At 39.4% G+C, this 16,638-nt stretch overlaps 1 protein-coding gene across 10 annotated transcripts in view; it reads right to left on the reverse strand.

The window, feature by feature from the left end:
* The window catches only part of SCUBE1 (signal peptide, CUB domain and EGF like domain containing 1), a 281,424-nt gene that overhangs the window by 26,648 nt on the left and 238,138 nt on the right, over positions 1 to 16,638 (reverse strand). For all 10 annotated transcript variants that reach the window (XM_082751775.1, XM_082751767.1, XM_082751773.1 and 7 more), the window contains 2 exons: positions 4,369 to 4,485; positions 2,675 to 2,797 (listed from right to left, as the gene is read on the reverse strand). In XM_082751775.1, the coding sequence (XP_082607901.1) occupies positions 2,675 to 2,797; positions 4,369 to 4,485 (240 nt within the window). The remainder of the gene's footprint in view (positions 1 to 2,674; positions 2,798 to 4,368; positions 4,486 to 16,638) is intronic.

A 16,638-nucleotide genomic window follows, 5' to 3' on the forward strand; every position in this document is an offset into this window, starting at 1 on the left:
CTTTCAGCCACTGCTGAAACACCCTGAGCTACGCTAGGAAGGACACTGTGACATGCACATAAATGTCAGCTACTTCTCATCAACACCCACCACACAACGCACATTGCTGCTCATACAATGGAAATGTCCAGCTTCTTCTCACGGCTTCATGGCAGGTTGAAGACAGAATATCCTGTAGGTCTTACTCACACTGCTCTCTTTATCTGGGCGAAGGACAGTTTTTATTTTAGCCGAATCTACATACAATTGTTGAGCTGTTGGACCAGTCTCCATGCTTCCCCCTGAAGATGACTGATAATTATAATACTGCATCTATTTTAATTCAACATCTTCTTGGACTCAGATATTTAAATACACCTTTTTCCCTATAAATGATCAGATGCATTCTCAGCTACAGCCAGTAGGTGCCATGTCTATCTGCACCTCAGATAAAGGCAGCCTCACTGCTTGCTTCTTTCCTCCAGTCATTTCCTCCAGAACTCTGCACTGAGGCTGACTGAGGTGCTGGCCACTTCTTCAAGCAGATGCTTCATGCTGCATGAGCTGGCTGAATCTAAGGCAGGTGTCTGCAGAACAGTTCTTGTTTCAGCCCCATAAAAACATTTGTTCAGGTACACATGCTTTTCCTCTGGCTGTTATTTGGTACTTCCTCCAATCATGCTCACCTTGCAAGTTGGACTTGGCTGCTTCCTGTTTAGCTCCTGACTGGCCTTGCAGCTGCACCTGCTATTTTTCCTACCCCTCATCTCACCACTGAACCACAGCAAGGTATGTGTGGCTCAGAGCTGGGGATCAGAGCTGTAGCATCTGAATCCTATAGGATGCAGTCAGACTGATTTGGGTTGGCCAGGGCTTGGGAAAAGACAAGTAAAGCTGGGATGAAAAAGGCCAATTCAAATGTGGTAGCTGACATAAGCCTTGCCTGGTTTGGCCTGAGTGCAGAGGAAGGGTTCCAGCAGCTGCCACCTGGGTTGTGTGCCTGGCCTCACCACTGCTTAAATACAAATAAATGCAAGTCCCTTAAACACACCTGATGTTCACATCTGAAATATGAATATGAAATATCATCCTCCACTTACCTCCCTCCTAAGGCCTTTTTTGTTGCTTTGGTGACATTTATAAAGAAATTATTTCTTTGTACTGAATAGACAATACATGTGCGAAGTGTCATTGCTGAGCACAAAAGAATTTTGTTACTGCAAATGTAGAATGCAGCAGGGAGATGACACTCATTTTAAGCCTCATTAAAGTCATCAAATAAAACAGTGTGTATTTATGGAGAAAGATACTCTATTTTGTGTCTCTAACTGAGTATTACAAATAATGAAGAGAAATTTACAATTAGGAAAATATTTTCAATGTTATTATGGGAACAGCATTCTTAATAGAGGGAGAGTGTAACATAAAACTTCTGTGGTCTAACTGTATACCAGACTTCAGAAAACATTAGTCCCTGCTATTAGTTTACAACCCCCTTTCCAGAGGACTAACCAATACTTTGCAAGGGAGATGCAGTAGATAGCTTAAAACCAAACCAAATCGAAACCAAGCAAAACCAAAGAGTTAACCATTTTTTATTCCTATTGTACTTAGTTTGCTATGTAACAGTGAAGGTAATATATCTGAAGGTGAGGAAGATGAAGTTCTTAATGGTGCTTAAGAAAGAAAGTCAGTGGCAAAGGCTGAAAGCCAACTCAAGCCCTTCCAGTTATAAAGTGCTTTCCATAGTGCTGTATCCATGTAAGTGGAAAAAATGCCACAATCACCTGATCACGTAAGAGGCTGGTGCAGTGCCCTCTACTCCAGAATAAAGTGCTTTCCCTTGGTCTATCAGGAGATTCCCTTAAGTAAGGCCCTTCCCTTATTTTTGTGTCTTGCTCAGTTAGGTATTAGACATCAGTTCCAAATGTATCCACAGTAAGTTATTCATGGTTTAAAAAAAAAAAAGTAACAACTTTGATTTGCCTAGGAAAGACCTAAGGTATATAATTCCCACTAAAAATATGAAAATAGAATTATAATCTCATAGAAAATATTTCTAACAGGTATAGCCATGGCCAAGATTTGCCATGTATCAAATTGTGCTTCCAGAATTAAAAATAATCTATTTATAAGATAAACAAGAACAATGATTAGAACAGATATTTGGATTTGCCACAGAGTAAGTGGCATTAGCAGTACGTGCCATCATTTCAGTAGTCTTGGGATTTGTACTTATTGCAATTAATACTTCTTATACAGTTACTGTCAGTACTTTATAATAAGCAGGATAGCTTTGGAAAGAACTTGAAACATCGGGGTATGGTGCTGTGAATATAGATGTTAGCTTGAATTAATATTAACTTTAATTTCTCCTATTTTTAAACAGTTAAATATTTTGGGTATTCTAAATGATTCTTAAAAAGTTGAGTTACATTTAAGGTCACAGAGTTGGATGTCAAAGGACAAAAAAGAAAAGGACAAAATTATAAGATGGGTAAACTAATAATGTAGGAAGACCTAGATTTTTGGGCACAGAATCATAAATTCAAAAAAAACCCAACACTTAAAATACAGCATATTTCCGATTCTACAGCCAATCTACAGCAATCCTCATACAAAGCCCCAGGCTTCTCCACTCTCCTGGAGCAATAAAGCATCACTGCAGTCACCTCTGAGTCAGTAACTTACTTACCAACGCAGTCTTTTTTATTCCAGTGCAGTTTCTTTCCAGGTGGACAGACACACTCATAGCTCCCCATTGTATTCAGACATCCATAGTCACAGCTGCCATTGCTGATGCTGCATTCATCAATATCTGAAAATGTAATTAAAACTGAGAACAATATTAATAATATGCGCCCAGTATCCCTGTATATACTGTACACTGGAATGTTATGTACATAACAATATCTGTACCTACTATGTCTTCTACATTTACACCTATATAAATGTGTGCAATACAGTCAATAGTCTTGTCAAACAATTTAGTGCACACTGCACATATTTGTCCTCAGACACACACATAACTCCTATTCCTATAAGGATTTACGCATCTGATACAATTTACTTGTCAGGACTAGTTACACTGAAATTCTTGGAAGTACTGACAGGATACAAAACATACTTGAAAGTCTGCAGCATCTGGACAATAACTATTCCATTATATGAAAAATGTAAAAGGTATAAACATCTGTGAGATTCACTCACTTTTACGTATCAGGGAGGTAAACTTTCCATAGTCATTCACAGAGTTTGCTTTTAGAAATTATTCAGGTGAAGGAAAGGATAATATTTGATAGGAACCTAGAAGCTGAAAGGTAGTTGTTTATTCAGTCTTCTACTCCTCAAACAAAAAAATGAAAGCTGAAAGTTTCCAAGAAGGCAACCAGCTACCAGATACATATCACTGATATTTCATATAGAATCTTTGAACTTTAGATACATTAGAAAAGTATTTGGTCAATATGAAGTATAACCTTTTTAGTCTATACAGTCAGAATTTATATGTGCCAGCATGTCTGATCTCTCTTCTCCTCTTCCCCCCCCAACAGAAGGGATGTTTATTCATCAAGCTCACCAGGAGTTGCGCTGCCATGTCCTTATCCCTGGATCACACTCAGGTGCATCTTGAGCAGTAGATGGCAGAGACCAAAATGATGATACGATACCAGCAAACCATCATCAGTTTGCTACTCCAGACTCTTTAGTTTACTAAAAAAGCCATAATCTAAAAGTCCTCGTTATGGACCATAGCCTTGTTTTAGGCACTGTGCTAACCTCAACAACATGTGGTTTCTGCCCTTTAAACATACCTACCCATCTGCTTGCTAAAACAGTAGTATTACTTCAGTAGACTTCTACAAGGCACATAGATTGTGCCATGCCATTTAATGTATGCTTAAGTGAGCTGGAATGACAACAGTCAACATGAAATATGCTGAATTGCTCAAACTCTACCTCAATGATAGGCCTCAAAATTTAACTGTCAAAGAAAAATTGTCACTGAACATGTTTCTAAGGGAGGTCTGGACACAACGGTTGACAAGCTGAGTGTCTACCTGCCTTTCCAAATCACACCCAAGCCCAAACTTGAACTCCAACTGCTGTGTACCTCGCTGTGTAAATCCACACACCCTGCCAATTCCCTCCAGGTCCCAGGTTTGGAGTCTAGTAACCCAGCCAGAGCGTGAGGTACAGGTAGGAAGTGGGGCCAACAGTGGGGCCAACAGTGGGGTCAAGCACACACCTAGGTCCTGCACCAATTAACACATGCAGGCCCAGCCCTATTAGCCACATCTTCCTCTGGAATCTGTGGAAGAATGGCTGCTCAGTAAACAGTTCACAAAGCAAACAAGTAAACTGATGAGCAAAACTCAGTTTCCAAACCTCCACAGTGTGTCAGCCCGTACAAAGTATAGCCTTTATGGCAGAGACATTCAAAGCTTCCAGGGTAGTTGATGCAGGTGTGATCACAGGTCCTTTCAAAGGAACACTCGTCTATATCTGAATACACAGAAAAAACATTGAGAAGTTAGAATTCATTTGAACTGAATAGCTGCAATTTCACATCCAGCTGCAACATCTTGTTCCTGATAAGCTAGCAGATCTCTTCCCAGGTAAAATCTGAATAAAACACCAGTTTCATTCCTCTAGTGCTTAATGAAGGAAGGACTTGCAGGTACACAGAGCAAGGTAATAAAAGACAAAACATCAAAACTGTATTATAGATATTCACCATTAGGTGGCAACATTTAACTTCCGATCATATTTTCCCAGAAGGACTATTCAAGGTTCTTTGGGGTTGTTGGTGGTGTTAGTGGCACAACGGAAAAAAAGCTTTGAGTTGAATCTCATTCCCTCTTTTCATTTCCTGCATAACCACCAAGTTGAAGTTTTCACTCAAAATGGAATAGCATGAGTTTAAGACTTGCACAAGAGCAAATGAGAAGAATGCCCTAATACAGACAGCTGCTATGGTCTGTAGTTTGACCTCAGCTACAAGAAACAGCACTTGACCAATGTGGGTGCTCAGCTCTTCTGTTGCTGAGGGAAAGCAGAGGAGCAGCTACCACCTCACAGGCACCCGTTCTTGTTAGTAGTCTACATGGGTGAGAAGAAGCCCCTGCCAATCCCTCCAGTGAATATTACTAACTTCACCAAGCAGTTGACCACTGCTCCGACATCTTACCCACCAGGACAAGAACTTGCTGACTACTGAACAGTTACCATTCCTCTCACATCTTACTCACCAGGACAGGGAGCTGCTCAGACTTCTGCTCTGCCTACATAAGACTACAAGGGGCACTACTTGCACAGCTACAAGGGGCATAAGCAGAATATTACCTGAGAATAAACTATGGTTAGGAACAGATGGGCTGCACCTAAGAGGGAATCAGTCAGACAGTGGCGTGGACTGGAAGGGACCCTAAAGACCACCTGGTTCCAACCCCCCTGCCATGGGCAGGGATACCTCCCACTTTGACCAGGTTGCTCAAAGCCCCATCCTCCAAAACACATCCTCCAAAGTGCACATTGTATCTAATTCAAGAGAATCTGACCTCTTCCCCTTTAAAAAGTAAGGCATTTCTAATTATTGGTGCTCACTAATGTGAAACCCTTATTTACATAGTCTCTTCCATCCAGCAGCCCAGGAAGAAAGCAATTAACAGCACATTACTTCAAAGACAGTACAAAGGTTTTGCTGAGCAGGACAATATAAAGGTTTATTTGACAGCAGTCATCACAGAAGGACTTGCTGAAAGCCACTACATTAAAGGTACTTTAAATATCAATGTGTGCAATATAACAACACTGACTGAATTTTATCCTCAAACAATTGGTTTTCATAAATCCTTTTAAATGATCAAATTTTCTGTTAGAGGGACAGATAAATTTATACAATGGCATCATTTGAGAGATGTAACTTCGGAAAAAAACAAAAACAAAAACAAAAAAAACCAACAAAAATACATTCCTCCCATGTTTCGGAGGCAAGAAGGAAAGGAATAGTGTTTCCTTAATAGCTTGCACACTTTTTAGAGTTGCTCATAAACATAACCTGAGCAACACCATTACTATATATAAACTCAGACTTTCACATTGTGCATGTTTAGAAAGGCACGTGTGCTTGAAAAAATGTGGGAAATCACATATATTTTAGGGTACCCATTTCCTATATTATATTTCCAGGTGTTATTTATACAGTTTTGATCTTTAATGAAACATTCTGGATCTCATCTTGCTATTATAAATTATAAATACTTATATTACTATTATATTACTATATTACTTTTATTACTATTATGAATACTTACACTATTATAAATACTTAACTTCAAGAACTAAAAAATTAAGCTTTTATGTGTGTATACATAAAACCAAAGTATTTGTGAGAGTTTATATAAAAATTTACAACGTTGTAAACAGATATATTTTATATAAGCCACAATTCTGAGTGTTTCAAAACATGCACAGAAAGAGAATTCATGACACAGAAAGCAAGTGCTCAGACAAATGCATAATAAAATTAAATACATATAATGAACAAAAAATCTGTGCTATCTGGTTTTATGTATGTGTATCAACCACTTGTTATGATTAAGTACAAAAAAAAAAGACAATTGAGATTTTCTATTTTTTGCACCTATTCATTTTTAATGCATTTTCCTATATATTTTGAAATATCACTATTTGAGTTGGGAAAGTAATTTCTTTTTAAGGTTTTCTTTATGGTCTTGGAAATATGAAGCTTTTGAATATACAAAGATGTATGTAAACTATTTCAATTTTCTCTAAAAAAAATACGCAATGCAAAATCATTTGGGAATGAACACTGCAGTTACAGTTTTAAAGTTTTTTTAATGCTTAAGAAGCCACATCATACATCATGGTTTCATTCATGTGCAACCCTGTTCAGTATATGGTATTGCAGGAAATTCACAAAAGCAACTCATTTTCTGGCCTGACTTAGCATGGAAGGCTCTATTTAAAAATAATAATTTCATATTTCTCAATAGTGTTATATATGGAGTGTATATATGGAGTGTATTTGTATATGGAGTGTATATATGGAGTTATATATAGTGTTATATATGGTTGATATTAATAAAAAAGGGGGAGATGTTGGATTGTGGTCATGGGGGTCGGCAAGCCCCGTGGTTGAGATAACATTTGACTCTTAATGATGAGGCCATCGGGAACATAAAAGAATTTAGAGGGAACAAAGAAGGGTGATTCAGGAGACTCCATGCAGACTGGGGTTTCTTGTTCTCCAGCCGTTAAGACATGGAAGTTTCTGGGTGTTTGCTGTTGTTGTTATAGGCAAAGTTGTTTTGAAAAGAACTGCTGTGGAGAGAAAGATATAAGAGGGGAGCCTGCCCTCAGGTTAAAAACGAAGGCAACACGATGTGATGAAGTTATGTCGTCAATAAAGAAGTAGAAAGAAGGAACGAAAAGGAACAGGCTAGCAGAACAGAGACCAGGACGGAAACAGGCACTTTGATTGCCTCATGAAGATAGGTTCAGCCAAACTCAGCAAACCGCTCAGAGAAGCTCGTAGAGAAAGTCGCTGGAAACAGGCACACGGGAGCTGGACAGAAGCTCAAGCTGAGAGAAGAGGACCCGCGCACACAACTGCCCCTCGCTGGTAAGCAGCTGCGCATTATGGGGAATCATACGTCCTTAGAAACAAAGACTGTCCTGGTAACCTTACAGCTTATTCTCCTTATTAACAATCAGAGTTTATGATGCTGAAATATGGAACCAAATTGAGGTCAAGGTGTGGGACTCTGCAACTAAAAACGACAAGATTGCGGTGGGATTGCTCAGCACCTGACAAGCAATCTCTGAGACCTTAAAGAGCCATGTGGGGCCACAGTCAGACACGTGTGGCTTGCCAGATAGTGAGGGAGCTGCGGGCTCCTTTACTGATCCGACTGCTACGCCATCGGCCCCTCTGCTGCCACAGCCATTGAAGGCTTTTGCTGTTACGCCCCCTGTTGACATGAACGTACCTTTTGACCCAGGCCTATTGGCCTTGAAAACAAGGTGGATTTGCTTTTCTTCGATCCGGGAAGAATAGGATACCTAAGGCCCAAAGACCGAGTTGCTTGACAACTTAAAGCAAGACATATTGTTCAAAAGGAATGGAAAATGGAGACTTGTTTGTAATCAAGAAAAGGAATGGAAAATGGAGGCTGTTAAGTCATGGAACTTAAGGATTGTTTGTTACCTTTTCTGATTGTATAGGCATACTCTGGTTTAGTATGTCAAGCAATGTTCTGTATATTTAGAATGTTTGATGTTTGTGTGTGCGTGTTGGTGGAGCGTAGACTCCCCGCACACCCAGCGCTGTTTACTTGCCTTTTATACCTTTTATAAATATTCTTTTATGAATATTACTAAATTCAGATTGAGACTTCATTTATAACAATAGTGACCTTATCCTGTACTATTTTATTCAATTGATTTACGTGCTGCTTCCACACATGTTGCTTTGTCCTGTAATGCATTATGGCTTAGACCTTTACAGGTTTTTCTTCACATTAACAAGGACGTGTACCCCACCTTGCCTGTGGAAACAATAGTCTGTCTAATAAGACCAGTCATCTGCTTGCCAAGTAACAAACACTCAGGATGGACAAATGCATTTCTGTTGCATGGATTATTGTATCAAATATCAGCTACTCTTAAACTTTTATTGCTTTCACTGACTAGCAGAGATGCTGAAACAAACACTTTTATTATAATACAAAGACCACTATAAAAAGCATTTTTTAGCCATTTAAACCCCTCATCCCACCTCCTGCTGCTGTTCTCATAAATTCAACCTCTGCTGAATTCAGCCTCTTGCTTTGGCTGATTGCATGTGGAAAGCCTCTGCATACACATTTCCTTGCTCAACAACAAGCCCTTTGCTCCCCTCTGCTCCATGCCTGTTGAGGGTAGGGCTAGGCACTGCCCAAGGGACCAAGTTTTCCACAGCACCGTATCTGAAGAATCACCAGTCCCCTGAGGAATTCAGCACTGGTCATAGAAAAGGGAAAAATATGCATAACATGCTCTTCACTAAAAGAAAGCTGTGGTGTGATGCTGGATGCTGAAATCCTCTTGCACTTTTTTTTTTTTTTTTTTTTTTACTTCTAATCTCCAAAACCTGTGTTCTGGGTGCTGTGATCCCCCATCTCCCAGAAACTGTAGAGTTGGCTCTCATGCCTTTGTAGTGCTCCATAATACTTCTCCATATTTCCCCTGAAAAGATGCATTTATTTCCCACTACCCTCATGATACAGGTATATCTCATAAGAGAATGAAGAAAAGGGAATTACTCCACTTTTCCACACTCACAGACCTAGGTTTCAAATTGTGCACACCACACAACTGGGAAAGAACATAGGTATCTAATCTTTGTCTTCTCTCTATAAACACAACTATGCAATCTGCTAGCGTTATCTATTGAAGAGAAACCCAAAAATACAAAAGCAGGGATGTGTCAGGTTACAGCTAAAGCACTGAAAATAAACAAATTGTCTTTTGGTTTTGTGGTCAAACTCACCACAAACATGTGCACATGCTCACACAAACAGAATTTTTTGTATTGGCTCACTCACTCTGAACTTTTTGGTTTGAGGTGCTTTATTTAAATTACATTTTTGAATCATTTTATCATGAGGAGTCAAAAAGTTTTGTTTTTGAGGAACTGCAGTGGAAAAAAACCTTGAAGTTTCTAGTCTATTTTTAGTTGAATACATGTATGGCATGAATTCAAAAATAGCCTAAGGTGTCTCAGAACCTTTCAGATTTGCTAGCACTAATCTTATTTTGCTAATCTGATATCTAGCACATTCTTTTTACTTTCACTTAGTCAATAATTCTTTATCACATTCACCACAATAATCAGCAGATGTGGTTGTGTCATTTCAGCGTATTGAGAGACATCTTCACAGTTTAACTGTTTGAGGCCTATGGGAACTATAAAGCAAAATTAATCTCTGATAGTGTGGGGCGAGTTTCCTGCCAGAGGTAGTTTTTCTGCCAGTAGCATATAAATTCTAATGTGAAGAACTTCCCAGTTCACAGCAGATGGGTCTGTGTAAGTGCCAGTTTCAGGGACCAGAACAGATGACCTCCAGAGGTCCCTTCCAATCTACTATTCTGTGATCCATGTGCACACCAGATGCCCCAGACCTCCCTAAAGGCACTCTGTTTATGGTGTCTAGTGTTGCTGACAGCTCTCCTTCCAGTCAATGTTACCATGACATTGAAGCATCATCTCAGCCTGAATGAAGTCCAGAATCACTTCTATCAATCCACATTCTCATCTCCAAGGAGTACTTGGACAGTGCAAGCACTCCTTTCTTTTTACCTAGGATAGATTCAAATTGAAGAGATTGTTCAATGGTTTAATAAAAGAGCAGGATTTTCTGTATTTTTGAGGGAAATAACTGTTGCCAATGTTGGTCAGGCGTTATAATATTTGCTGGGCTCTGTTCCTATTATTTTAAATTAGCACTTTGGATTTTCTTATTAGTTCAACTTTTTTTAAAGTTCTTGCTTTCACACATTAAACCATCTCTTAATGAACTTTCTTGTTCTTGAATATAATGTTTGTAAGGGGGTGTCAGATTCTCAGTACTGGCAAGTAAAGTCTTCCATTTTTCTCCAGAAGGAGAGCTACCACAGAGCTAGTTTCTTCAAGATTTCCTCACACAGTTATGTCTTAAAGGTGACCTGAAGGAGCAGGGAGAAAACAGCTCTTTTTCCATGCTCACTCAGTCTCTGCCCTTTCCACTGGTGCTGCCAGAAGACTCCCAGTTACAGTAGCATTAATTGTTCTGGTGGTTCGTGCGATGCAGACGCTGACTCATTTGTGGATCTAGAGTGCAGGGCACCAAGAAGCCATCACACAGTAATGATTTTTGCTAAATCTGAAGCTGAGCTGGATTCTTACCAGCAGCTCTTTAGTGAAAGGCTTCTTTCTGTACTCCATTTCCTCAAATGCAGTGCCCTATATTCTTGATTGCCATTGCTTTTTCCCTCTACAATAAATTTCAGAGAAATTAAAAGAAATCAACAATGAGAAAATTTAAGTGCAATGCACGGCATTTCAAAAAGCATTAGCATTGCAAACAAACAGCTCAATGCTAAACATTTAAAAGCAAGGCTGATAACAGTGGATCTGGATATGCTTTGAGGACTGCAAACCAATGCAGAATCCATTATGATTTCCAGTCAGAATACACACACGCAAAATTCACCTTGCACATAGTACATAGGTGATCTTGTGTTGTGGTTATAGAACTGAACAATTCAGTGCTTAGCTTGGCCAATCACATGTTAAAAATTTATTGCAAAAATATATCCCTCCTCTCCCCCTTTTTATTCACTAATGTCATTTTATTTGCTAATACTAATAACAAGTGATTAAATCGGTTAGTGCAACCTAATGGCCATCAGGACAGTTTTTCTCAGAGACATGAATTAAACAAATAGGTTGATTTATGAAACCAGGAGTCTCCTTCCAAAATACAGGCGACATGACGTTTGAATTAGAGTTTGGTCTTCTTGTCTGACATATTTTTCATGTGGTCTGAAAATAGACATGGTAAAGGAAGTCATTATTATTTGAGGGTACTATTTATACCATAGAGAACAATACAGGAGGGGCTCTGAGATGATCAATAAAATCTATGAGTGCAGACTGGATCAGTTCTGGGCACTGTAAATAAAGAACCCATCTTATATTTGATTTGCCTCTGTTTAGTGAGGCAAGACATGGAATATATGCTAGATCATGGCATATATACAGAATATATAGATTAAATTTAAATATGCTGTATTAAATAGAATAGAATGACTTTTTGCACAGAAAGGTAAAGTAAAATAAAAATAAATATCGATTTCTTCCATCAAAGTGACTCCCAACACCCTGAATGCTGATAGATGACCTCAGCCAAAAAAGGTCATAATGTCACATTAATACTTTGAGGTGCTATCATAGTCATTACTTCATATGCTCCCAATCCTTATCCCAGTTAAGTATACCTTCATTATTGTAGCAAAGACTTTGTATATATTTCAGTGCTGCTCAGGATGCCGTGAAGAATATACTCAACAAGAAATCTGTGGCTTTCTGATTCATGTGCCAGTAGCGTTCGGCCCCTTGCTGGAAGTGATGGCCCAGGTGTCCCAGTGGGACACACAAAGTAAGAGATCAGCACAGAGGAGTTGTCTCCCAGTGCGGCACCACAGCAGGAGTCATTCTCCCCGTGCAAAAGTCTGCAACACATAGCTTTCTTTCAGCCTTCTCTAACACCCTTGGTTTGCGTTTAAGCCCCAGTCAAATGCAGACTCATTGTGCAGTACCCCACTCAACTGATAATGCACACAAAACAAACCCAAGGCTAGGCAGAACATTTCTGCTTGCAGACCTCAGCTTCCAAGTCACTGGCTCCTCTGATAAACAGCGCTTCTCCTTTTTATCATTTGTTAAGCACACATACATAGAAACTCTAAAAAAACGTTAGATAATGTTTTTGAAATATACACTAATGCTTTTTTATATGTATTTTTGGCTGAAAGTTATTTTCTGTCTTCCCCCATGCATCCTCCAGTTTCTGCAGGGAATTCATACCACCCATGTAACATTGTTCACCTTACAGTCCAGCCAGAGTGGTTTCCAACAATATTTGACAGACATTAGGGAAACCATGTTGAGTGGTTGCTGGACCACAGGGAGCCATGATTCAAAACTATGCTCTCCAGCAAATGCTGGTTTAAATTCACTATTGGGAAAGGTATTATTTTGCTACAGAAGCCACAAGAGGGGTTTCCACCACAGCTCAAGTTTTCTGATCTACAGTGACTTACTCCTGTTCACAGTTAGCAAAAATACATCCTCTGAGAACGTAACTCGCTAATACACATCCAGCACCAACCAAAAGGAATAGCTTATAGCTAACTTACATTTCAGGGTCTACAAAAATAAAACCAATGAAGAGGAAACATGGAAAGACCTAGTAATATACAAAACTTCTACTTCATTGCTTTCTCACTGAAGCAGGCTAACAAAAAGGGAAAAAAACACCAAAGCAACCTGTAACCCCAAACCCTTAAAAGTAATTGAAAAACCACACCCATTTAGGCTTCCCACAACATTACTGACTTGCAATCAAATCACCTTGCTGCTGAGACTTAGTTGTTAATAACAGACTAATGACCTGCAGAAAAACAGATCTGGCCTTAATTGTTATATTTTTAATGTGAATGTAAATATCTAAGTAGCCCAGTCACATCTCGTGTTTCAGAAATTTAAGTAGGAAACCATCCATTATGACTAACAGTGACTTGGACCAAAGCATTTATTTATTTAAGAATTTTATTGCTCACAGTTGTGATTAGTGAAGACCAAATGTAACACGCTAATCAGGGAATGAAAGACTTCTGAAGGAAATTGATTCTGCTTGCAAGGAAATGTGCTTTTTATTACAGATGATTTGTTCTTAGAATGCAAAGTGGTAGTAAAACAAATAAATCTATATAAAATGTAAAAGAAACTTGCAAAATATACTAGAGATAGATGCAATAAATAATTAGAAACCTGTGACTTATTATATAAGCATCCCACAGAGGAGATACTGCAAGGATTTTCAAAATGAAACTATTTTTATATCAGGGATAGGCACACAGAAGCAGTGAGTGCCAAATTTTGCAGAATTTTCGCTTCATACCCACTCTAATAAAGATTGAACCACTGCTCCATGCATTATTTAAACATGCTGCCTTGGTTCAGTTCACAAACAAAAATTTGCCCATAGCAAATTAGAGTTAATCTAGTTTTCCCAGTCTAAATAAGCCATTTAGTTGTACCCTTGATTTTCACTAGTAGCAAATAGCATGTCTCTGATCTCTAGCAATAGATTTAGGCAGCAGTACTACAAGTAGGTCCATGTCTTTGTCCACATGGGAGCCGTGAAATCGATAAGGACCTGCAGCGACACCAGGGTCATGCAGATGTGCCTCCAATCATATTCCCACTGGAAGACTTTGGGCTCAAGTTAGCTTCTGCTCTGCAACTCACAGAAGGTACTTTCTGCCCCAGAGGGCAACACTTTATGGGACAGCAGTAGCTTAACACTGACTTCACTAATTAGAGCAATTCCTCTGGGTTCACCACCCTGAGGGCACTGCTTTCTTGCACGCTACCTGGTAGCCCAAGCTTCTGTGACAGCAGTAGGGTCTCTTTGGACCTTGAGCCTGCCAGCCCATCCAGGCTGGCTGAGCAAGAAGGCAGTGCTCTGCTGAACAGCCAAATGCCCTAGAAGATGCAACTAGGCCACGGTTTCCTTTTAAGCCAGTGTGGTATGCAATGCCTAGAGTGTGAAGCCCATCCTTTCCAGTCCTGCAGTAAGGACTGCTAGCATTATCATCTACATAGTTCTACCTCACTACCTCAGTATCTTTTTATGTCTGTATATCCTGTTTATCCAGTATATTTAGATCCTGGAAACAACTTGTCTTCACCTCCCTGTCAGGCTATCTCTACCCATAATAACTTCAATAACCTGTTATCTCTGTTCTTGAGGCTGTCAAACTGCTGATCATCCCTCTTTAGAAAGGCTGTGTCTTTCCCTGTCTTTGTAAAGTACTAAATGCAGAACTACCACTCTATAGCTCTGGTGCAAATGCAATTTAGGGAGCCACAGTTTTCTCTACCATTTATCATTCTGGTCTGATGACTTCAAACACTCATATTGTGCTCTAAGGAATATCTGGACATCACTGATTTCTTCTTTCTGTGTGTACTCACACTTCTGCTACATGTCCAAGGCTGACTAAAGTCTTCAAAGTCCTACCACAGTGGACCGAAACAGGACATTTATTTTGATAGAATGAGTTTATTTAATACTAGCAAGATGACCATGCTCATTTAGCCTGACCTGCTGTACTTAAGCAGCATCTAGCACTGGTAACCTCCAAAAGCATCCCTCTTACCCTGCTTCCTGAGAGGATGGTCTAGATGTTTTCCTGGAGTAAATTCCTAGTGTCCTACACCAGTTTATTTTTTAGAGTTCAAATTAGTGCAATCTTTTTTAATTGCTAAATCTGGTAAAGGCTGAATAATTTCTCTTATAAGAGTGTAGTGCATACCTGATCCTTCCAGGAATCAGCAAGTACCTCTTGATGTATTTCTTGTAGTATCTTGTTGGGTCTGAGGTTACACACAAGAAAGCAAAACTCAACTAAGTAGTTCCCTTGGGCTGGCTGGCTGCCTCCATTAATTCATATCACCAGAGCAGCGAAGTTCAGAAGACAGTAATCATTCATTGGCCCCTTCAGTGGTTAGAGGAACTGCAGTAGTCAGATCTTTCTTTGATGCTATGCACCAAGGGGACAACTCTTAACCCAGCAAACTCATCATCATCATTAACATCAGAAAGTTGGCTTCCCACTGTTTACCCAAAAGTTAGAGCAAAGGGAACTATAGTTGGAAAGAACAAGACAGTACAATTGGGAGAGTCTTTAAAGGCAAGTAGCAGCTTGTTTTCTTTATCTTTGCTATCAGACCTATCATAAGTACCCAGTTACACTTTCTGGAAACCACTTTGCTATCTCTGGGGGTTGAAAGCAGAAGGAAAGAAGGTTAAACACTGAGACTTGGCAATATAAACTGTAGGTCTAAACTATTTACTCCTTCTCCAGAGTAAATACAATCCTTTCTGTAGGAACTCTTCCAAGGGAGTTTTATGTGATCTCACGTACCAACAAATTTTCCCTTATCTTCTCCATTTCTTTCAAAAATTCCTTTTTTAATTTTCTTCCACACACAGTCCACAAGCTCATTCTCTTCCACAAGCCTCCCTCAGGACTTTCTCAGAGTCTGCAGAAATGGGGCTGCAAAATGACATCTTAATGCTATAAATATCTATTCCCTATGTGTTCCCCTTAATGTATGTGCCAAGTCAACTGACCACCATACATTCATCTTCCTGTCAGCGCTGCAGAGCCAATTCTGCTCCCAGTCAGTATGGTTTTGTTCTGCCTCATGCATCAGCCACAGAAACATTTGCTTGCTTTTGGATCACCAAAAGGTTTGCCTTAGGAGCTGGGAAGATTTATAGTTTTGGATGGAAATTGCAGAATTTGGCAATTTCAGCCAGGCAAAACTTGGGAGCTAACTTTGGGGTCTTTGGGGGTATCTTTGAATAAAGATCGTGGGATTTGGCCCAAGGGATTTTACATTTCTGTAATGAAATACATCATCATCACCATCATCATTGTTATTACATTATTATTTCTCTGCTGTTTGGCAAAGTAAAAAGTTTTCAATATTTTTTCCCTGCAGCATTTTGAAATACCCCATTACATTTTTTTTTTCTTTTTTTTTTTTTTCTTTTTTTTTTCTTTTTTCTTTTTGTAAGAAGCAGCAAACTGAAAACTGAATAACGGTAGAGGACTACCTGATAATTTCCCTGTCTAGCAGACAATCTTTTCTTCCAATATTTTCAACACAAAGCTACTTGCTAAATCTTGGCACTGCAAGAGGAGATGGAGAATGGAGCTGCCCATGGGACTGCTGAGGAGGAAAAGGAGTGTGGCCAAGGCTCTTCCTTCACTTCTCTTCTTCTTCAGCTGAGCTGAACTGGTCAGCAATTCTGA

The sequence above is a fragment of the Aythya marila genome, assembly GCF_965140915.1.
Source record: "Aythya marila genome assembly, chromosome: 1".
NCBI classification, from domain to species: Eukaryota; Metazoa; Chordata; class Aves; order Anseriformes; family Anatidae; genus Aythya; species Aythya marila.